Source organism: Bufo gargarizans, chromosome 1, assembly GCF_014858855.1.
Source record: "Bufo gargarizans isolate SCDJY-AF-19 chromosome 1, ASM1485885v1, whole genome shotgun sequence".
Lineage (NCBI taxonomy): Eukaryota > Metazoa > Chordata > Amphibia > Anura > Bufonidae > Bufo > Bufo gargarizans.
Genome location: NC_058080.1, coordinates 344066539 through 344091398, shown reverse-complemented (window position 1 = coordinate 344091398; position 24860 = coordinate 344066539). Strand labels below are relative to the sequence as shown.

General features: G+C 44.6%; 1 protein-coding gene across 1 annotated transcript in view; it reads left to right on the top strand.

Annotated features, from left to right (window-relative positions):
* CHAF1A (chromatin assembly factor 1 subunit A) overlaps nt 1-24860 on the top strand; it is a 251216-nt gene that overhangs the window by 191956 nt on the left and 34400 nt on the right. The window contains exon 13 of the mRNA XM_044306655.1: nt 20676-20763. Within this exon, the coding sequence (XP_044162590.1) occupies nt 20676-20763 (88 nt within the window). The remainder of the gene's footprint in view (nt 1-20675; nt 20764-24860) is intronic.

The window sequence follows — 24860 nt, the reverse complement described above, 5'->3', positions numbered from 1 at the left end:
ACTTATTAACCCCTTATAAACCCCTGATCACCCCATATAAACTCCCTGATCACCCCCCTGTCATTGATCACCGCCCTGTCATTGATCACCCCCCTGTCAGGCTTCGTTCAGACGTCCGCATGATTTTTACGGATCCGATCCATGGATCCATAAAAATCATGCGGAAGTCTGAATGGAGCCTTACAGGGGGGTGATCAATGACAGGCGGGTGATCACCCATATACACTCCCTGATCACCCCCTGTCATTGATCACCGCCCTGTCAGGCTCCATTCAGACGTCCGCATGATTTTTACGGATCCGATCCATGGATCCGTAAAAATCATGCGGACGTCTGAATGGAGCCTTACAGGGGGGTGATCAATGACAGGCGGGTGATCACCCATATACACTCCCTGATCACCCCCCTGTCATTGATCACCGCCCTGTCAGGCTCCATTCAGACGTCCGCATGATTTTTACGGATCCTATCCATGGATCCGTAAAAATCATGCGGACGTCTGAATGGAGCCTTACAGGGGGGTGATCAATGACAGGCGGGTGATCACCCATATACACTCCCTGATCACCCCCCTGTCATTGATCACCCCCCTGTCATTGATCACCCCCCTGTCAGGCTCCATTCAGACGTCCGCATGATTTTTACGGATCCGATCCATGGATCCGTAAAAATCATGCGGACGTCTGAATGGAGCCTTACAGGGGGGGTGATCAGTGACAGGGGGGTGATCACCCTGATCACCCCTGTCATTGATAACCCCCCTGTAAGGCTCCATTCAGACTTCCGCATGTGTTCTGTGGATCCGATCCATGTATCCATGGATCCGTAAAAAATCATGCGGATGTCTGAATGGAGCCTTACAGGGGGGGTGATCAGTGACAGGGGGGTGATCACCCTGATTACCCTGATCACCCCCTGTCATTGATAACCCCCCTGTAAGGCTCCATTCAGACGTCCGCATGCGTTCTGTGGATCCGATCCATGTATCCATGGATCCGTAAAAAATCATGCGGATGTCTGAATGGAGCCTTACAGGGGGGGGTGATCAGTGACAGGGGGGTGATCACCCTGATTACCCTGATCACCCCCTGTCATTGATAACCCCCCTGTAAGGCTCCATTCAGACGTCCGCATGCGTTCTGTGGATCCGATCCATGTATCCATGGATCCGTAAAAAATCATGCGGATGTCTGAATGGAGCCTTACAGGGGGGGTGATCAGTGACAGGGGGGTGATCACCCTGATTACCCTGATCACCCCCTGTCATTGATAACCCCCCTGTAAGGCTCCATTCAGACGTCCGCATGCGTTTTGTGGATCCGATCCATGTATCCATGGATCCGTAAAAAATCATGCGGATGTCTGAATGGAGCCTTACAGGGGGGGTGATCACCCTGATTACCCTGATCACCCCCTGTCATTGATAACCCCCCTGTAAGGCTCCATTCAGACGTCCGCATGCGTTCCGTGGATCCGATCCATGTATCCATGGATCCGTAAAAAATCATGCGGATGTCTGAATGGAGCCTTACAGGGGGGGTGATCACCCTGATTACCCTGATCACCCCCTGTCATTGATAACCCCCCTGTAAGGCTCCATTCAGACGTCCGCATGCGTTTTGTGGATCCGATCCATGGATCCGTAAAAAATCATGCGGATGTCTGAATGGAGCCTTACAGGGGGGGTGATCAGTGACAGGGGGGTGATCACCCTGATTACCCTGATCACCCCCTGTCATTGATAACCCCCCTGTAAGGCTTCATTCAGACGTCCGCATGCGTTCTGTGGATCCGATCCATGTATCCATGGATCCGTAAAAAATCATGCGGACGTCTGAATGAAGCCTTACAGGGGGGGTGATCAATGACAGGGGGGTGATCAGGGAGTCTATATGGGTGATCACCCCCCTGTCATTGATCACCCCCCCCCCCTGGTAAGGCTCCATTCAGCCATTTTTTTGGCACAAGTTAGCGGACATTTTTTTTTTGTTTTTGTTTTTTCTTACAAAGTCTCATATTCCACTAACTTGTGTCAAAAAATAAAATCTCACATGAACTCACCATACCCCTCACGGAATCCAAATGCGTAAACATTTTTAGACATTTATATTCCAGACTTCTTCTCACGCTTTAGGGCCCCTAAAAAGCCAGAACAGTATAAATACCCCACATGTGACCCCATTTCGGAAAGAAGACACCCCAAGGTATTCCGTGAGGGGCATATTGAGTCCATGAAAGATTGAAATTTTTGTCCTAAGTTAGCGGAAAGTGAGACTTTGTGAGAAAAAAAACAAAAAAAATCTATATCCGCTAACTTATGCAAAAAAAAAATATATTCTAGGAACTCGCCATGCCCCTCATTGAATACCTTGGGGTGTCTTCTTTCCAAAGTGGGGTCACATGTGGGGTATTTATACTGCCCTGGCTTTTTAGGGGCCCGAAAGTGTGAGAAGAAGTCTGGGATCCAAATGTCTAAAAATGCCCTCCTAAAAGGAATTTGGGCCCCTTTGCGCATCTAGGCTGCAAAAAAGTGTCACACATGTGGTATCGCCGTACTCAGGAGAAGTTGGGCAATGTGTTTTGGGGGGTCATTTTACATATACCCATGCTGGGTGAGAAAAATATCTTGGTCAAATGCCAACTTTGTATAAAAAAATGGGAAAAGTTGTCTTTTGCCAAGATATTTCTCTCACCCAGCATGGGTATATGTAAAATGACCCCCCAAAACACATTGCCCAACTTCTCCTGAGTACGGCGATACCAGATGTGTGACACTTTTTTGCAGCCAAGGTGGGCAAAGGGGCACCTTTCGGATTTCGCAGGCCATTTTTTACACATTTTGATTTCAAGGTACTTCTTACACATTTGGGCCCCTAAATTGCCAGGGCAGTATAACTACGCCACAAGTGACCCCATTTTGGAAAGAAGACACCCCAAGGTATTCCGTGGGGGGCACGGCGAGTTCCTAGAATTTTTTATTTTTTGTCACAATTTAGCGGAAAATGATTTTTCTTTTTTTTTCTTTTTTCCTTACAAAGTCTCATATTCCACTAACTTGCGACAAAAAATAAAAAATTCTAGGAACTCGCCATGCCCCTCACGGAATACCTTGGGGTGTCTTCTTTCCAAAATGGGGTCACTTGTGGCGTAGTTATACTGCCCTGGCAATTTAGGGGCCCAAATGTGTGAGAAGAACTTTGCAATCAAAATGTGTAAAAAATGCCCTGCAAAATCCGAAAGGTGCACTTTGGAATATGTGCCCCTTTGCCCACCTTGGCAGCAAAAAAGTGTGACACATCTGGTATCGCCGTACTCAGGAGAAGTTGGGCAATGTGTTTTGGGGTGTCATTTTACATATACCCATGCTGGGTGAGAAAAATATCTTGGTCAAATGCCAACTTTGTATAAAAAAATTGGAAAAGTTGTCTTTTGCCAAGATACTTCTCTCACCCAGCATGGGTATATGTAAAATGACAGCCCAAAACACATTCCCCAACTTCTCCTGAGTACGGCGATACCAGATGTGTGACGCTTTTTTGATGCCAAGGTGGGCAAAGGGGCACATATTCCAAAGTGCACCTTTCGGATTTCACCGGTCATTTTCTACAGATTTTGATTGCAAAGTTCTTCTCACACATTTGGGCCCCTAAATTGCCAGGGCAGTATAACTACCCCACAAGTGACCCCATTTTGGAAAGAAGACACCCCAAGGTATTCCGTGAGGGGCATGGCGAGTTCCTAGAATTTTTTATTTTTTGTCGCAAGTTAGTGGAATATGAGACTTTGTAAGGAAAAAAGAGAAAAAAAATAAAATCATCATTTTCCGCTAACTTGTGACAAAAAATAAAAAATTCTAGGAACTCGCCGTGCCCCCCACGGAATACTTTGGGGTGTCTTCTTTCCAAAATGGGGTCACTTGTGGCGTAGTTATACTGCCCTGGCAATTTAGGGGCCCAAATGTGTGAGAAGTACCTTGCAATCAAAATGTGTAAAAAATGCCCTGCAAAATCCGAAAGGTGCACTTTGGAATATGTGCCCCTTTGCCCACCTTGGCAGCAAAAAAAGTGTGACACATCTGGTATCGCCGTACTCAGGAAAAGTTGGGGAATGTGTTTTGGGGTGTCATTTTACATATACCCATGCTGGGTGAGAAAAATATCTTGGTCAAATGCCAACTTTGTATAAAAAAATTGGAAAAGTTGTCGTTTGCCAAGATATTTCTCTCACCCAGCATGGGTATATGTAAAATGACCCCCCAAAACACATTCCCCAACTTCTCCTGAGTACGGCGATACCACATGTGTGACACTTTTTTGCTGCCAAGGTGGGCAAAGGGGCACATATTCCAAAGTGCACCTTTCGTATTTCACCGGTCATTTCTTACACATTTTGATTGCAAAGTTCTTCTCACACATTTGGGCCCCTAAATTGCCAGGGCAGTATAACTACCCCACAAGTGACCCCATTTTGGAAAGAAGACACCCCAAGGTATTCTGTGAGGGGCATGGTGAGTTCCTAGAATTTTTTATTTTTTGTCGCAAGTTAGTGGAATATGAGACTTTGTAAGAAAAAAAAATATATAAAAAATCATCATTTTCCGCTAACTTGTGACAAAAAATAAAAAGTTCTATGAACTCACTATGCCTATCAGCGAATACCTTAGGGTGTCTACTTTCCGAAATGGGGTCATTTGTGGGGGTTTTCTACTGTCTGGGCATTGTAGAACCTCAGGAAACATGACAGGTGCTCAGAAAATCAGAGCCGTTTCAAAAAGCGGAAATTCACATTTTTGTACCATAGTTTGTAAATGCTATAACTTTTACCCAAACCATTTTTTTTTTTTGCCCAAACATTTTTTTTTTATCAAAGACATGTAGAACTATAAATTTTGCGAAAAATTTATATATGGATGTCGTTTTTTTTGCAAAATTTCACAGCTGAAAGTGAAAAATGTCATTTTTTTGCAAAAAAAATCGTTACATTTTGATTAATAACAAAAAAAGTAAAAATGTCAGCAGCAATAAAATACCACCAAATGAAAGCTCCATTAGTGAGAAGAAAAGGAGGTAAAATTCATTTGGGTGGTAAGTTGCATGACCGAGCGATAAACGGTGAAAGGAGTGTAGTGCCGAAGTGTAAAAAGTGGCCTGGTCATGAAGGGGGTTTCACCTAGCGGGGCTGAAGTGGTTAAGCTAGGGGGGCTGAGGTGGTTAATGCCTCTTTGAGGCCAGAATTCGAAGTCTGGTAAAAAGTAGTTCTGGGAGCTTAGGGTTTCTCCACAGCGGTAGAACTGGTGACTAAACTGCGCTATGTCCCTTCTCCCCCATTATCGCTACAAAAGAGTTCCATGTGTTAACCACCCCATAAGGGAAGTAAAATGCCTCGCCGGATATCTACCCTCTCTATACACCAGATTAGTCAATGCCTCATATGATCCTACCAGAGCCACTTCCAGCACCACTACAGGATTTTGATCCACCAGGACGCGTAGGTCAGTTGTGTGGTTATATAATACAGAAAAGGGGTCAATAGTTGATCAAGTGCTTGAAAGTGAGCCTTCTGCAGCACTACTGGGGTCACCCTATAGCGAAAGAGGAGCTTAGGAAGTATTACCATATTGAAACCATTTACGCGTCTTATGAGGGACAAGAGTAGATATTGCCAATTCTTTTGTTTTTTTTGAGCCATAGACGATAACCGGGGTCCAATTGAGTGTAGAGAACTGGTTCACATCCTTTCAGATAACTACCCCCATATACATAAATTTATCCGCAATTTGCACGGAAAAGCAAGTGGAGGTGGTGTGCGCTGACATTGTCCACCAGGTACAATGTTGATTTACCCCAATTGACACTCAGCCCGAATATGAACAATAATCGTTGACCACCTAAAGTGTCCAGAGAAGGGCCCACATAACACAGGTCAAAGGCTTTTTCATTATCTAGTGAGGCAATAGCTCTGCTACCCTCATTATCGTGGGAAACCTGTAGATTAGTGAAAAGGCGCCATAGGTGAATATCTGTGGTTTTCCCCAGCATAAAGCTGGATTGATCAGTTCCAACGATAGAATGACCGATGACAAACTGAATGTCAAGACCATGGCTGGTAGTTTAGCATCCTAGTTCATCAATAAAATGGGGTGATAAGAGCTACATTGGTCCAGCAGCTTCCCGGCTTTAGGGGGTCACATCTCTAGTGGCTTCATAGAAAGACGCATGCCGAGATTTGTGTTCCAACACATACTCAAAGAATTTGCAAAGCCTTTGACTAACGTCCTCCAACTGAAGTGTACCACTCGACCAGAAAGCCATCTGGGCAAGGGGTCTTCCCCTTCGCCATTGATCGAAGTGGAGTAATAGAGGCCTTCAACACCCGACCCTCTGAGTAAGTTAGAGGGAAGGGATATATTCTCTCTAAGAAGTTCTGTAGTTCCCCTGACGGTCGTGATACGTTAGAGGAGTAGTGAAGGCCGCTTCCACAATTGCCAGCCTCTCTTCCAGATTTTGACTTGTGGAAAGTAGTTCAGCCCTATGTGTAGCTAATGCTATTAAAACACCCCTCACAACTGCCTTGCACATGTCTCATTCTATCAACTGATTAGAGGAGCCTGTGTTCATTTCCCCAAATTCCGACAACCCATCTTTGCATTTCTGCTCCACTGGAAGTACCATTAACTAAGGAGGGTTTAGACGCCAGTTAGTAAGTGTACGGCCTGGTGGTTGCGTAAGAATAATCTGGAGCCGGGCATGGTCAGAGGTAAGTATTCTGCAGCCTTCACTAATGCTAGTCCAGCCTGGTTAACAAATGCCAGATCTATACGAGATAATGAATGAACAGAGGATGAGTGACACGAGAATTGTTGACTATCCTGGTGTAGCCTTCTCCATATTACCGTGAGCTGATGGGCCTGGGCCTAGTAACGTAATGCTAAATTATGTCTAGGTGACAGGTGTAACCGGTTTAGTTGTTTGTAAAGTATAGCATTGAAGTCCCCCAGCAGAAGGAGTGTAGAAGGCGGGAGTAGTGCTACCCGGGCCATAATCTGGTCTAAAACCTCCTTATCAAATGGTGGGGGCACAGATATCCCTACTACCAGTATAGAGCAACCTCTAATAGTAGCCTGCCGCAGTACTTATTTCTCAAACGGGTCAATATGCACAGAGATGAACTGAAACGGCAACGACTTACTGACCAGTACAGACACCCCTCTGGCATAGTTAGAAAAGATTGCGTGGTACAGGTATCCTATCCATGGTTTAAATGGTAATACCTTTTGTGGCTTTTCTGGAAAATAAGTACATCTGGGTTATATTTCTTTATATAATTGAAGACTAGGGACCTCTTTTCCTTATCATTTAGCCCCCCTGACCTTCCAAGAGATCGGCTTACACGTCGTCATGGGTACCTGAGGAGGGTGCCACCACACCCAGCGTCCGTCAGAATCAACGCCCCATTCTCACACACACACGCGCGCACACCAAAGTAGGAGAGCACTACAAACCCCTAACCCAATCCCATCCCGCCCATACATCCCCATCTCGTCTGAGCCTAGTTATCCCTAACATAAGTAGTAAGAACTTTTGAGAGCTAAGGTGCTCTGCCTAACTAGGTGATTGAAACATACAGGGAGGTCAAAGGGGTTATCCAATTTCTCAAACAGCCCATTCCTGTGCTGGGATTCTCACAGGTAATATACTTGCGCCGCTCCTGGTCCCCGCACCGCTTCTGCTCCCTGTACACGGGGGGCAGCAGCCAATGGCAGACTGGGAAGAGTCTCCCTAGCGTCGCCTGCGACGCTAGGGAGGCTTGTCCCCATCTGGGGGTGGGAGGGGCTGTTTGAGAACTTGGATAACCCCTTTAACCACTTCAACCCCCCCTAGCTAAAACCCCCTTAATGACCAGGACACTTTTTACACTTCTGCACTACACTACTTTCACAGTTTATTGCTCGGTCATGCAACTTGCCACCCAAATGAATTTTACCTCCTTTCCTTCTCACTAATAGAGCTTTCATTTGGTGGTATTTCATTGCTGCTGACATTTTTACTTATTTTGTTATTAATCGAAATTTAACGATGTTTTTGCAAAACAATGACTTTTCACTTTCAGTTGTAAAATTTAGCAAAAAAAATGACATCCATATTTACATTTTTTGCTAAATTTATTGTTCTACATGTCTTTCATAAAATGTTTCCTGAGGTTCTACAATGCCCAGACAGTAGAAAAACCCCACAAATGACCCCATTTCGGAAAGTAGACACCCTAAGGTATACGCTGATGGGCATAGTTCATAGAACTTTTTTTTGTTGTCACAAGTTAGACGAAAATGATTTATTTTATTTGTTTCCCCTTACAAAGTCTCATATTCCACTAACTTGTGCCAAAAAATAAAAATTTCCATGAACTCACTATGCCCATCATGAAATACCTTGGGGTGTCTTCTTTCCAAAATGGGGTCACTTGTGGGGTAGTTATACTGCCCTGGCATTTTAGGGGCCCAAATGTGTGGGAAGTAGTTTGAAATCAAAATCTGTAAAAAAAAAAAAGAAAAAAGAAATGGCCTGTGAAATCCGAAAGGTGCTCTTTGGAATGTGAGCCCATTTGCCCACCTAGGTGGCAAAAAAGTGTCACATGTGGTATTGCCGTACTCAGGAGAAGTTGGGGAATGTGTTTTGGGGTGTCATTTTACATATACCCATGCTGGGTGAGAGAAATATCTTGGTCAAATGCCAACTTTGTATATAAAAAAAAATGGGAAAAGTTGTCTTTTGCCGAGATATTTATGTCACCCAGCATGGGTATATGTAAAGACACCCCAAAACACATTCCCCAACTTCTCCTGAGTACGGCGATACCACATGTGACACTTTTTTGCAGCCTAGGTAGGCAAAGGGGCCCACATTTCAAAGAGCACCTTTCGGCTTTCACTGGCCATTTTTTACACATTTTTATTGCAAACTACTTCACACACATTTGGGCCCCTAAAATGCCAGGGCAGTATAACTACCCCACAAGTGACCCCATTTTGGAAAGACACCCCAAGGTATTCCGTGAGGGGCATGGCGAGTTTTTAGAATTGTTAAGTTTTTTGTCGCAAGTTAGTGGAATATGAGACTGTGTAATAAAAATTAAAAAAAAACATCATTTTCCGCTAACGTGTGAAGAAAAATAAAAAATTCTAGGAACTCTCCATGCCCCTCACGGAATACCTTGGGGTGTCTTCTTTCCAAAATGGGGTCACTTGTGGGGTAGTTATACTGCCCTGGCATTTTAGGGGCCCAAATGTGTGGGAAGTAGTTTGAAATCAAAATCTGTAAAAAATGCCCTGTGAAACCCGAAAGGTGCTCTTTGGAATGCGGGCCCTTTACCCACCTAGGCGGCAAGAAGTGTCACATGTGGTATCGCCGTACTCAGGAGAAGTTGGGGGAATGTGTTTTGGGGTGTCTTTTTACATATACCCACGCTGGGTGAGAGAAATATCTCGGCAAAAGACAACTTTTCCCCCTCTTTTTTTTTTTTTTTTATACAAAGTTGGCATTTGACCAAGATTTTTCTCACCCAGAATGGGTATATGTAAAATGACACCCCAAAACACATTCCCCAACTTCTCCTGAGTACTGCAATACCACATGTGACACTTTTTTGCAGCCTAGATGCGCAAAGGTGCCCAAATTCCTTTTAGGAGGGCATTTTTAGACATTTGGATCCCAGACTTCTTCTCACGCTTTAGGGCCCCTAAAAAGCCAGGGCAGTATAAATACCCCACATGTGACCCCACTTTGGAAAGAAGAAACCCCAAAGTATTCAATGAGGGGCCTGGCGAGTTCCTAGTAAAAAAAAATTGGGGCATAAGTTAGCGGAAATTGTGAGGGGGGGGGGGAGAGTCTCACTTTCTGCTAACTTGGGACAAAAAGTTCAATCTTTAATGGACTCAATATGCCCCTTAGCGAATACCTTGGGGTGTCTTCTTTCCAAAATGAGGTCATTTGTGGGGTGTTTGTACTGCCCTGGCATTTGAGGGTCTCCGCAATCATTACATGTATGGCCAGCATTAGGAGTTTCTGCTATTCTCCTTATATTGAGCATACAGGTAATGAGATTTTTTTTCCGTTCAGCCTCTGGGCTGAAAGAAAAAAAATGAACGGCACAGATTTCTCATTCACATCGATCAATGTGGATGAAAAAATCTCTGCCCAAAAAAAAGAGGGGAAAGGCGTCTGCCAGGACATAGGAGCTCAGCCCAACATCCATACCCACTTAGCTCGTATGCCCTGGCAAACCAGATTTCTCCATTCACATCAATTTTTTTTTTTATATATATATACAAAGTGTTTGCCAAAGCATATGAACACCGCCACCTCCTCAGCTCATATGCCTCTGCAAACGTATCTTTTACTGCAGAGGAGAAATCTCGCCTTGCAGCGCCGCATACACCGACTTGTGTGTAATCTGACAGCAGTGCTATGCTTCTGTCAAAATGCACATCAGTGCTGCAGCTAGTCGATCGGGTGGTCCACCTGGAAGGTAAAAAAAAAAAAAAAAAAAAAACAGCCTGTAACGCAATAATTTTATTAACTTTTATAATAACCTTTGAACAGAACATATAAACTTTATTTAACTTTTGGAACTGAACGTTAACTTTTTTGCTTGCTGGTGTTATTTTTTTTGCTTGTTTTTTTTTTTTTTACCTTTTATAGGACAAATCTCTCCTTCCCCATGGGACAGTGTGCAAAGCGCAAATCGCCCAAAGATGTGGCGAAGTGCATTACCGTATTTTTCGCCCCATAAGACGCACTTACCTCCCCCCAAAAAATGGGGGGAAAATGCTTCTGCGTCTTATGGGGCGAATGCTGACATTTTTACATCACAGGCTGTGATGTATGAGTGAGCGGGGAGGGACTGGGAGGAGGAGCTGGGGACCGGCAATTGTGGCGGGGGATGATGTAGTCACTGTACTCCGTCCCCACTGCTCCAGTGCTGCAGTATACAAATATAAAATGTCTCATTCAATTAAAAGTGATTAAACATGCCCCCTCCCCCCCCCCCCCCCATTTTTTAATATTACCGTACACCCTAACAGCTTATGTAGAAGGCAGGCCGGGCGGCAGCGTAACTCCCTGATGTCACGTGCCTGCGTCGCCTAGTTTATGAATGAAGTAGGTGGCGCAGGCAAGTGACTTCAGTGAGTGACGTGCCTTCCACAGATCCTCCCCATAACAGGGTCATCCACAGATCCCGCCCATAACAGGGCCATCCACAGATCCCCCCCCCCCCCCCCCCCCCCATAATAGGGCCACCCACAGATCCCCCATAACAGGGCCACCCACAGACACCCCCCCCCCCCCCCCCATAACAGGGCCACCCACAGATCCCCCCCCCCCCCCCCAATCATAACAGGGCCACCCACAGATTCCCCCCCCCCCCCCCCCCCCCATAACAGGGCCATCCACAGATCCCCCATAACAGGGCCATCCACAGATCCCCCATAACAGGGCCATCCACAGATCCCCCATAACAGTGCGTCATCCACAGACACCCCCCCCCCCCCCCCATAACAGTGCGTCATCCACAGACCACCATTAGTTCCAAACCCACCAAAAGCACACCTTTTGGTTAAAAAATTTTTTTTTCTTATTTTCCTCCCTAAAAACCTAGGTGCGTCTTATAGGGCGAAAAATACGGTATGCACTTTGTCCCAGGTGAAAGGAGAGGTTTGCAGCAGCTCTGTGTGTGAATGGGCCCTAATAGCCCTGTGTGCCTGTCCTGGTGAGATGTGATCCCTATGCTAGGTGTACCTGTGTGTGGTACTTCCGGAAACACCCCCCTAAGCATAGGGCAGGGTAGTCAGGGCAGAAATAGCGGGTGTCACGCCTTATTGCACTCCTGCTACAGACACACCATCTTTTTCGGGGTGGCGGTCGGGTTGAAGTACCAGCAACGACATTGGGGAAATGTCGCTCGTGTAGACGGCTAACTACACTGGTGGATGGGGCCACGGAACCTCCTGTATACAGGAGGTTCTCGATGATCTCTTCCTGAAATTTGAGGAAGGATCGTGTTCTCCCAGCCTTACTGTAGAGAACAAAACTATTATACAGAGCTAATTGAATCAAATATACAGACATCTTCTTATACCAGCATCTGGTGCGTCGGTAAACTAAATACGGAGACAACATCTGGTCATTGAAGTCCACCCCTCCCATGTGAAGGTTATAGTCGTGGACTGAGAGGGGCTTTTCAATGACACGGGTTGCTCGCTCAATTTGGATTGTCGTGTCTGCGTGAATGGAGGAGAGCATGTAAACGTCACGCTTGTCTCTCCATTTCACCGCAAGCAGTTCTTCGTTACACAATGCAGCCCTCTCCCCCCTTGCAAGACGGGTGGTAACGAGCCGTTGGGGGAAGCCCGCGCGACTAGTTCACGCGGTTCCACAGCAGCCAATCTGTTCTAGAAACAAATGCCTGAAGAGGGCCACACTTGTGTAGAAATTGTCCACATAAAGATGGTACCCCTTGCCAAATAAGGGTGACACCAAGTCCCAGACTGTCTTCCCACTGCTCCCCAGGTAGTCAGGGCAACTGACTGGCTCCAGGGTCTGATCTTTTCCCTAATAGACACAAAATTTGTGGGTATAGCCTGTGGCCCTTTCACAGAGCTTATACAATTTGACCCCATATCGGGCACGCTTGCTTGGGATGTATTGTTTGAAGCCAAGGCGCCCAGTAAAATGTATTAGGGACTCGTCTACGCAGATGTTTTGTTCAGGGGTATACAAATCTGCAAATTTCTGGTTGAAGTGATCTATGAGGGGCCGAATTTTGTGGAGCCGGTCAAAAGCTGGGTGGCCTCTGGGACGGGAGGTGGTGTTGTCGCTAAAGTGCAGGAAACGTGGGATGGTCTCAAACCGTGTCCTGGACATAGCAGCAGAGAACATGGGCATGTGATGAATTGGGTTCGTGGACCAATATGACCGCAATTCATGCTTTTTAGTTAGACCCATGTTGAGGAGAAGGCCCAGAAAAATTTTAATTTCAGAAACTTGGACAGGTTTCCACCGGAAAGGCTGGGCATAAAAGCTTCCCGGGTTGGCGGTTATAAATTGTGTGGCATACCGATTTGTTTTTGCTACAACTAAGTCCAAGAGCTCCGCAGTCGAGAACAGCTCAAAAAATCCCAGGGCCGAACCGATCTGAGCTGTCTCAACCCGAACTCCAGACTGGGCGGTGAAAGGGGGAACTACAGGTGCGGCTGAAGTTGGGGACTGCCAGTCGGGGTTTGCCAGCACCTCAGGGATTCTAGGGGCTCTACGGGCCTGTCTGTGCGGTGGCTGCGACGGGGTAACTACTGCACGTGCCACCGTACCAGGTTCAACTGCCCTTCTGGTGCTAGCCACTTCACCCTGTTGTACGGCAGTGCTGGTAATTAGGTCCAGGATGGGCTGCGCTGCTGGTGTATGCCTCACCACATTATCCGACCTCGCCAGCCCCACTCTTCTGCCCTTGAAGCGGATCCTGCGCAACATGTGGTCTAGCGCAGTGTTTCCCAACCAGTGTGCCTCCAGCTGTTGCCAAACTACAACTCCCAGCATGCCTGGACAGCCTTTGGCTGTGCAGGCATGCTGGGAGTTGTAGTTTTGCAACAGCTGGAGGCACACTGGTTGGGAAACACTGGTCTAGCGACACGGGGCCGGGTACGCCTGGTGCTATCAGGGACCTCAACCTCCTCGTCCGAACTTTGAGTCAGACTGCCACTGCTTTCTACAGGTTCATATTCTGACCCGCTAGATTCATCAGATGAGGGTTCCCATTCCTCATCTGACTGGGTCAGAAGCCTGTAGGCCTCTTCAGAAGAATACCCCCTGTTTGACATTTGGGCAACTAAATTTAGGGGTATTCCCTGAGACTACCCAAGAAAAAAAGCAAGCCTGTCTTACAAATGGGAGGCTAGCGAAGTACCGGAGGCCGCTGTGGTTGATAAAAAAAAAATCAAAACTTTTTTTTTTTTTTTTTTTTTTTATCGCCGCAGTGCTTGTGAAGTAAATGTGCAGTGATAAAAAATAAATAAAAAATTTTGTCACTGCGGCGGGGCGGGCGTGGGTGAACGCACGTGTGGGCGACCGATCAGGCCTGATCGGGCAAACACTGCGTTTTGGGTGGAGGGCGAACTAAGGTGACACTAATACTATTATAGATCTGACTGATCAGTTTTGATCACTTACAGATACTATAAAAGTACAAATGCTGATTAGCGATACGCTAATCAGCGAATAAGTGACTGCGGTGGGCTGGGCGCTAAACGATCGCTAAACTACCTAACCAGGGGGCCTAAACTATCCTAAAACCTAACAGTCAATACCAGTGGGGAAAAAAAGTGACCGTTTACACTGATCACTTTTTTCCCTTTCACTAGTGATTGACAGGGGGCAAGAAGGGGTGGTCAAGGGGTTAATTGGGGTGCAGGGGGTGATCTGGGGCTGTGTGTGGTGTTTGGTGCTACTCGCTGTGAAGCCTGCTCCTCTGCTGGAACCAACCGACCAAAAGGACCAGCAGAGGAACAGGAAAGCCATTTAACACATCATATTTACTAATATGATGTGTTAGATGGCTTGTGATTTGTCATTTTAAAAATCGCCAGCCTGCCAGCCACGATCATTGGCTGGCGCCGAAATTTTTCTTGTTCATTTGCCGGCCCGCGATGCACATGCTCAGTCCGAAATCTCGCGTCTCGCGAGATGACGCACGGATGCGTCCAGGAGGAATGAATCGACCGCCTCCCGGACGCATCCGTGCGTTACATGGTCGGGAGGTGGTTAAACACTACGCTCAGGGATAATTTAACTAGTGACTGAGTAATTCAAAATCTTGATGAAGGGTCTGGGTGCAGAGTCTGGGGGCAAAGGTTTAGTAGGGACCCTGTTGGCTCTCTCCACAACAAAACTGGGGGATAGCTCTATAGGCCCAAGGAGAGTCCGGATCAGCTGTTCTGCAAAGATCTCTGGGGCGGAATTCTCCACCCTTTCAGGTAGACCCAGAATTCTAACATTACAGGTTAATATAGTATATGTGGTGGCTCACCTGGCTTGATGTCTAGATTTAAGGTGCTATGTTAGATAAAAGCTTTGATTGTATATACAGTACAGACCAAAAGTTTGGACACACCTTCTTATTCAAAGAGTTCTCTTTATTTTCATGACTATGAAAATTGTAGATTCACACTGAAGGCATCAAAACTATGAATTAACACATGTGGAATTATATACATAACAAAAAAGTGTGAAACTGAAAATGTCACATTCTAGGTTCTTGAAAGTAGCCACCTTTTTGCTTTGATTACTGCTTTGCAGACTCTTGGCATTCTCTTGATGAGCTTCAAGAGGTAGTCACCTGAAATGGTCTTCCAACAGTCTTGAAGGAGTTCCCAGAGATGCTTAGCACTTGTTGGCCCTTTTGCCTTCACTCTGCGGTCCAGCTCACCCCAAACCATCTCGATTGGGTTCAGGTCTGGTGACTGTGGAGGCCAGGTCATCTGGCGCAGCACCCTATCACTCTCCTTCATGGTCAAATAGCCCTTACACAGCCTGGAGGTGTGTTTGGGGTCATTGTCCTGTTGAAAAATAAATGATGGTCCAACTAAACGCAAACCGGATGGAATAGCATGCCGCTGCAAGATGCTGTGGTAGCCATGCTGGTTCAGTATGCCTTCAATTTTGAATAAATCCCCAACAGTGTCACCAGCAAAGCACCATCACACCACCTCCTCCCCCATGCTTCACGGTGGGAACCAGGCATGTAGAGTCCATCCATTCACCTTTTCTGCGTCGCACAAAGACACGGTGGTTGGAACCAAAGATCTCAAATTTGGACTCCTCAGACCAAAGCACAGATTTCCACTGGTCTAATGTCCATTCCTCTTGTTCTTTAGCCCAAACAAGTCTCTTCTGCTTGTTGCCTGTCCTTAGCAGTGGTTTCCTAGCAGATATTCTACTATGAAGGCCTGATTCACACAGTCTCCTCTTAACAGTTGTTCTAGAGATGTCTGCTGCTAGAACTCTGTGTGGCATTAACCCGGTCTCTAATCTGAGCTGCTGTTAACCTGCAATTTCTGAGGCTGATGACTCGGATGAACTTCTCCACAGCATAGGTGACTCTTGGTCTTCCTTTCCTGGGGCGGTCCGCATGTGAGCCAGTTTCTTTGTAGCGCTTGATGGTTTTTGTGACTGCACTTGGGGACACTTTCAAAGTTTCCCCAATTTTTCGGACTGACTGACCTTCATTTCTTAAAGTAATGTTGGCCACTCGTTGTTCTTTACTTTAGCTGCTTTTTTTCTTGCCATAATACAAATTCTAAGTCTTTTCAGTAGGACTATCAGCTGTGTATCCACCTGACTTCTCTACAACGCAACTGATGGTCCCAACCCCATTTATAAGGCAAGAAATCCCACTTCTTAAACCTAACAGGGCACACCTGTGAAGTGAAAACCATTTCAGGTGACTACCTCTTGAAGCTCATCAAGAGAATGCCAAGAGTGTGCAAAGCAGTAATCAAAGCAAAAGGTGGCTACTTTCAAGAACCTAGAATGACATATTTTCAGTTGTTTCACACTTTTTTGTTATGTATATAATTCCACATGTGTTAATTCGTAGTTTTGATGCCTTCAGTGTGAATCTACAATTTTCATAGTTATGAAAATAAAGGAAACTCTTTGAATGAGAAGGTGTGTCCAAACTTTTGGTCTGTGCTGTATTTGTAATTAGTTGGTTAACATGCACTCAGAGCCACATTAAAAAACTTGGATACAATTAAAAATAAAGTATAAAATTAATAACTACAATAGATCACTCCTAATTCAGCAAAATAGCATCACTGTCAATACATATGATTTCATATAAAACTCGTATGCTGATGTATTCTCTCCGTCCAAAATTCCGGATCAGTTGCAGGAATGCCGAATCCGGCATTACTTTACATTGAAATGTATTGGTGCCGGATCCGCATTAAAAATGATGGAATGCCAGATTTGTCCTTCCGGTCTGCACATGCGCAAATTTTTTTTTGAAACTGATCAGTTTGTCCGTATGACAAACTGAGAGACTGATCCGTTCTTGCAATGTATTTGTGAGATGCATCCGGATCAGTCTACAAATGCTGTCAGTTTGCATGCAGATTGCCTGACCCTGCAGGCAGTTCCGGCGACGGAACTGCTTGCCAGATCACTCTGCTGCAAGTGTGAAAGTAGCCTTAGTAGGCAAGATACCATGTTTATGTATTCACATAATCGGACATGAAAATAATGATCCATCTCGGATTTTATTTTTATTTTTTCCCTGACGCTCAAGTGATTCTATATATGAACATGCATTATTGGATTGAGACGTATATTGATATGATTGCATTTCCTCATACCACTGATGGAGTGCGCAAGCTTCGAAACATGTTTGGGAACGACTGAGATACAATCGAGGAAGATCTTCTATTAAAATATATTGAGACACATACAGTTGCAAGAAAAAGTATGTGACCCCTTTTTAATGATATGGATTTCTGCACAAATTGGTCATAAAATGTGATCTGATCTTCATCTAAGTCACAACAATAGACAATCACAGTCTGCTTACACTAATAACACACAAATAATTAAATGTTACCATGTTTTTATTTAACACACAATATAAACATTCACAGTGCAGGTGGAAAAAGTATGTGAACCCTTGGATTTAATAACCGGTTGAACCACCTTTGGCAGCAATAACTTCAACCAAACGTTTCCCATAGTTGCAGCTCAGACGTGCACAACGGTCAGGAGTAAGGGTCCATTCACACATCCGCAATTCCGCTCCACATTTTGCGTCCGGGATCCAGAATTGCGGACCCGCAATTCCGATCCTGAAAAAAAAAAAGTCCTATTCTTGTCCGCAATAGAGGACAAGAATAGGCATATTCTATTAGTGCTGGCAAAAGGCGGAACACACATTGCCGGTTTCCGTTTTTTTCCGGATCTGCAAAACACACACAGATGTGTGACTGGACCCTAATTCTTGACCATTCTTCTTTACAGAACTGTTTCAATTCAGCAATAGTCTTGGGATGTCTGGTGTGAATCGCTTTCTTGAGGTCATGCCACAGCATCTTAATCGGGTTCTGGTCTGGACTCGTACTGGGCAACTCCATAAGATGTATTTTGTTCTGTTTAAGCCATTCTGTTGTTGATTTACTTCTATGCTTTGGGTCGTTGTTCTCTTGCAAAACCCATCTTCTGTTGAGCTTCAGTTTGTGGACAGATGGCCTTAAGTTCTCCTGCAAAATGTCTTGATAAACTTGGGAATTCCTTTTTCCTTCAATGATTGCAATCCGTCCAGGCCCTGACACAGCAAAGCAGCCCCAAACCATGATGCCCCCACCACCATACCTCACAGTTGGGATAAGGTTTTGATGTTGGTGTGCTGTGCCTCTCTTTCTCCACATATAGTGTTGTGTGTTTTTCCAAACAACTCAACTTTGGTTTCATCTGTCCACAGAATATTTTGCCAGTACTGCTGTGTAACATCCAGGTGCTCTTATGCAAACTGTAAACGTGCAGCAATGTTTTTGGGTTTTTTTGGACATCAGTCGTATACTCCCATGAAATCCATTCTTATTTAGTGTTTTACGTATCGTAGATTCTCTAACAGGGATGTTGGCATATGCCAGAAACTTTTATAAGTCTATAGATGACACTCTAGGATTCTTCTTTACCTCATTGAGCAATCTGCGCTGTGCTCTTGCAGTCATCTTTTCAGGACGGCCACTTCTAGGGAGAGTAGCAGCAGTGCTAAACTTTCTCCATTTATAGACACTTTGTCTTTAACGTGGAAGACAAATTTGTAAGCAAGGCTTTTGGAGCTACTTTTATAACCCTTTCCAGCTTTATGTAAGTCAACAATTCTTAATCGTAGATCTTCTGAGAGCTCTTTTGTGCGAGGCATCATTCACATCAAGCAATGCTTTTGTGAAACGCAAACCCAGAACTGGTTGTTTTTTTTTTTTTTTTTTGTTTTTGTTTTTTAAATAGGGCAATACAGCTGTAACCAACACCTCCAATCTAATCTCATTGATTGGACTCCAGTTGGCTGACGCCTCACTCCAATTGGCTCTTGGAGATGTCATTAGTCTAGGGGTTCACATACTTTTTCCACCTGCACTGTGAATGTTTACATGGTGTGTTCAATAAAAACATGGCAACATAAAAAATTATTTGTGTGTTGTTAGTTTAAGCAGACTGTGATTGTGTCTATTTTTGTGACTTAGATGAAGATCAGATCACATTTTATGACCAATTTGTGCAGAAATCCATATCATTCCAAAGGGTTCACATACTTTTCTTCCAACTGTAGCTGTAAAAGAGGAGAATGCAAAACTACAGTGAAACCTAAAATAGCGATAGCATTCACTTGGAATGAAAGATCAGAAACGGAAGAAATAGCAGTGACCCGGCAACCGAGGAGAAAAGCGAATCCAGCTACACGTGAGATGCCAAGTTCGGGAATAACATCAGCAGCTACAGCGTTCAGATACATAGAAGTGACTCTGATACAAACTGCTCCCACTACAATCAACATGGCGGTAATGTAGCTAAATAGTAGCAATACAAACCTTTTTAATTCTGAAGCTCAAGTGATTATTTGATAAATAAGAGGTGAAAGCACTAAACCTAGCACACTTTATAAGTTTAAAGGCACGTTTTACTAATTGAAATCACAGTCAAGGACACTATAAGAAAGATACAACTGCACAAATTGATTTACCAAGGATGAATTGTAATCACTATTAAGTCACATTTTAGAATTATCATTTTTTTCTACCTCATATATTCTTATATATAATTTCTGAACCAATTTGGGATATACCTGTGTATATATTTCTTTAATATCTCTCTCTCTCTCTGTCTAAACGCCTGACTGGGAGCGCATCACCCCAACTACTCACAGATAAGATAAGAGATGCGCCGATGGCAGCGTCCCACAGGTCTGAGGGTAGAGCGAGGGTCCTCTGCCTTGCAGCGTGGAGTTTAGTGGGGCTGGGTCCTCATTTAATAGCGCCCCCCCCCCCCCCAAAATACACCCATCCCACCCCATGTATAGGTTTTTAAAGTTTAAAAAAAACATACGTTTTTTAACTAGATATTACGTTTTTAAAAGAAGTTAAACATTGCAAAATAGTGGAAACATTCCTGAAAGAAATTGTTAATTTTTAGTTTTTATTGAATTGGTTTGTCATCCCGGTATCATTTGGGAAAACATGGCTGCTTGTTTCAAAAATGCATCAACTTAAAAGGGAGTCTTTCACCTAAAATCAACATTATAGAACACTAACATCAGGATCTCAATTACATTCCCCATATTAGAATGCTACCTTCCATATTGCTGTCCATCGCAGATTTTGATGGATTCTGATGTTAGTGTTCTATAATGGTGATTTTAGGTGAAAGACTCCCTTTAATTCCTTTGGCTGCGGTGCTGTGCACTACCTGTGGACAGGTGTGGGGTTTCTGAAATACAGCATACAAAGATAAGTTAAAATGCTATTTTATATGTAAGCTCTTATGTGGGCTAATCAGTGGGGGAAAGTTTAAAAACTTGCTCTAGTGTAAATGGTTATAAATTACTAGAATATAAATACTATTGTCTGTATGGTACAGGTGATAACAGAGTCGGATGGCTTTCAGGCAGACACTGAAGAGGATGAAGATGACGATGACTGTTTAGTTGTGGAACAAATTGGAAAAGGTATGTTTTTAGGAATTTAAAGAATCTGTAAATATTGTGCAAAAGACATTAGAAACACAGTAATGGAAAGTTTGTAGTATGGCTCATGGCTGCAAAAGTATTTGCCAGAGCGGTCTACAGTATTTCTCGTACTTTTTTCCATTGGGGGACACAGACCATGGGTATAGCTTAGAGGTATTAGTAGGAGGGACACTATGCAAATACAAAAGAGCTCCTCCTCCTCGGGCTATACCCCCCGACTCCACCAGGAGGAACTCAGTCTTTGCTTATTGTCTGGTGAAGGAGGTTGACACTTTCTTGATTTCTCTCCCTTTTGTTTTTCTTCTAGATGGGGACACAGGTCGGCATGACGCCTTCCTGGTCCCCCATGGAGTGCCCGCCGCCGTCTGTTGGACGTTGCCAGGCTGCCTCCATTATCTCCCCCCCCCCCCAAGAAGGCAAGTGGATCCGGGCTCGACCTGTTAGCTCCGGCATCCCACCAGCTACTGGGTCACCTGCTGCCACCCTCCTCCAGAGCACTGCACTCCTGAGCAGGAGTCTGAAGAGGTGCATCCCTGCTGGTCCTGGAGTCGAGGGAGAAGCTGCATCCTCTGTGCCCCCCCCACCCCCTCCCTCTGCACTAAAGATCTGTGGGCCTCCTGGGTGTCATTGTTTGTTCTGTCTGGGGAGCAAGGGTCTGGAGGCACTTAGCTGGGCAGGCGTTTCTGGATCCTGGGGATGATTTTGGACACCTCGTCCTCCAGAGTGTTCCTGCCACTCTCCAAGTCCTCCCAGATCCAGGGGGCAGTATCGCATCTACTGCGCTCCCAGTCCCTCTCCATACGGGACTTCATGCGGGTCCTGGGTCTGATGGTGGCCTCTTTCGAGGCCATTCTGTATGCCCAGTTTCACACTAGTTTGCTGCAACAGGAGATCCTTTCCCTCTGGGACAAAACCCCTCGGGGTCTGGACGATCTCATCTGCTTGTCTCAGCGGGGTCAGGCAGCTCTCCCTTGGTGGCTATCCCCGATGAACCTGAGGTCGGGGAGATCCTTTCTCCTGGACGGTCGTCACCACCGATGCCAGCCTCCTTGGTTGGGGCGGCGTTCTCCAGTCTCGAATGGTTCAAGGGATTTGGTCGGCGGCAAAGTCTCGCCTGCCGATCAACATTCTGGAACTGAAGGCGATTTTCCACTCTCCCATTGGACCCCTCTCCTTGCGGGCCTTCTGTTATTGTTTCTCTGCTTCCAGGGGAATGCTGGCGGACGTTCCATGGCCTCTTCAGCCGCTGCGTTTAACGGCGTGGCTGTTGAAACCTCCATCCTGAGGAAGAGGGGGTTCTCTGATGCGGTAGTGAGAACCATGAACAGGGCTCGGAAACCGGCTTCCTCATGGATCTATTATCATAGAAACATAGAATGTGTCGGCAGATAGGAACCATTTGGCCCATCTAGTCTGCCCAATATACTAAATACTATGGATAGCCCCTGGCCCTATCTTATATGAAGGATGGCCTTATGCCTATCCCATGCATGCTTAAACTCCTTCACTGTATTTGCAGCTGCCACTTCTGCAGGAAGGCTATTCCATGCATCCACTACTCTCTCAGTAAAGTAATACTTCCTGATATTACTTTTAAACCTTTGCCCCTCTAATTTAAAACTATGTCCTCTTGTAGCAGTTTTTCTTCTTTTAAATATTCTTTCCTCTTTTACCTTGTTGATTCCCTTTATGTATTTAAAAGTTTCTATCATATCCGCTCCGTCTCGTCTTTCTTCCAAGCTATACGTGTTAAGTTCCTTTTAATCTTTCCTGGTAAGTTTTATCGTGCAATCCATGTACCAGTTTAGTAGCTCTTCTCTGAACTCTCTCCAAAGTATCAATATCCTTCTGGAGATATGGTCTCCAGTACTGAGCACAATACTCCAAATGAGGTCTCACTAGTGCTCTGTAGAGCGGCATGAGCACCTCCCTCTTTCTACTGGTAATTCCTCTTGCTATACACCCAAGCATTCTGCTAGCATTTCCTGCTGCTCTGTGACAGTCTGCCTACCTTTAAGTCTTCTGAAATAATGATCCCTAAATCCCTTTCCTCAGATACTGAGGTTAGGACTGTATCACTGATTTTATATTCTACTCTTGGGTTTTTACTTCCCAGGTGCATTATCTTGCACTTATCAACATTAAATTTTAGTTGCCAGATTTTTGACCATTCCTCTAGTTTTCCTAAGTCCTTTTCCATTTGGTGTATCCCTCCAGGAACATAAACCCTGTTACAAATCTTTGTATCATCAGCAAAAAGACACACCTTACCATCGAGGCCTTCTGCAATTTCGCTGATAAAGATATTAAACAATATGGGTCCCAGAACAGATCCGTGAGGTACCCCACTGGTAACAAGACCTTGGTCTGAATATACTCCATTGACTACAACCCTCTGTTGTCTGTCCCTCAGCCACTGCCTAATCCATTCAACAATATGGGAGTCCAAGCCCAATGACTGCACTTTATTGATAAGCCTTCTATGTGGGACAGTATCAAAAGCCTTACTAAAGTCTAGATAAGCGATGTCTACTGCACCTCCTCAATCTATTATTTTAGTCACCCAATCAAAAAAATCAATAAGATTAGTTTGACATGATCTCCCTGAAGTAAACCCATGCTGTTTTTCATCTTTCAATCCATGGGATTTTAGATGTTCCACAATCCTCTCCTTAAGTATGGTTTCCATTAATTTCCCCACTGTTGATGTCAGGCTTACTGGCCTATAGTTGCCCTATTCCTCCTTACTACCTTTCTTGTGAATGGGCACATTTGCTAATTTCCAATCTTCTGGGACGACTCCTGTTGCCAGTGATTGGTTAAATAAATCGGTTAATGGTTTTGCTAGTTCACCGCTGAGCTCTTTTAATAGCTTTGGGTGTATCCCATCAGGCCCCTGTGACTTATTTGTATTAATTTTAGACAGTTGACTTAGAACCTCTTCCTCTGTAAAGACACATGCGTCAAAAGATTCATTAGTCTTCTTTCCTAACTGAGGTCCTTCTCCATTTTCCTTTGTAAAAACTGAACAGAAGTATTCATTGAGGCAGTCAGCTAGTTCTTTAACTTCTTCTATATACCTTCCTTTAGTTTTTAATTTGGTAATTCCTTGTTTTAGTTTCATTTTTTCATTTATGTATCTGAAGAATGCCTTATCGCTTTTTTTCCTGACTGAGCTAATTTCTCTTCTGCCTGTGCTTTAGAAGCTCTTATAACTTGTTTGGCCTCTCTCTCCCTAATCTTATAAATTTGTCTGTGGTCTCTTCCTTTTTTTGCTTTTACTGACAAGCCTAATGCAATTTTCTGTTGCCTTTTAATAGTGCCACTTTTAAGTAGTCCCATTTCTCCTGGACTCCAATGAAGCAGTTCCAGTCTGATAGGGACTCGTGTACCACTAATCTAATTTTAGAAAAGTCAGTTTTTCTAAAATCTAAAACTTTAGTTTTTGTGTGGTGTGACTCAGTCACTGTAATTATAGTAAACCACACTGACTGGTGATCACTAGATCCCAAGCTTTCCCCTACAGTAATATCAGATACCAAATTCCCATTTGTGAATACTAAATCTAAAATGGCCTCCTTCCGGGTTGGCTCCTCCACTACTTGCTGTAGAGATAATCCCAGTAGGGAATTTAGAATATCTGTACTCCTGGCAGAACTAGCTATTTTGGTTTTCCAGTTTACATCAGGAAGATTGAAGTCTCCCATAATGATAACTTCCCCCTCAATGTCATTTTAGCTATTTCCTCAACTAGTAGATCATCTAATTCTTTGACTTGGCTAGGTGGTCTATATATCACACCTACACGAGTTACCTTATGATTATCAAGCTGCAAGGTAACCCAAACTGACTCCAAATTGTTCTCGCTAACTTGTATCAAATTAGATTTTATGCTATCTTTCACATACAGGGCCACCCCTCCCCCCTTCTTGCCTACTGTCTTTCCTGTATAGAGAGAACCCTGGTATTGATGTATCCCAGTCATTACTCCCCTTGAACCACGTCTCAGTAACAGCCACTACATCTATATTCTCATATATATCGCACCTGGAAGGCCTTTCTGACCTTTTGTGAGA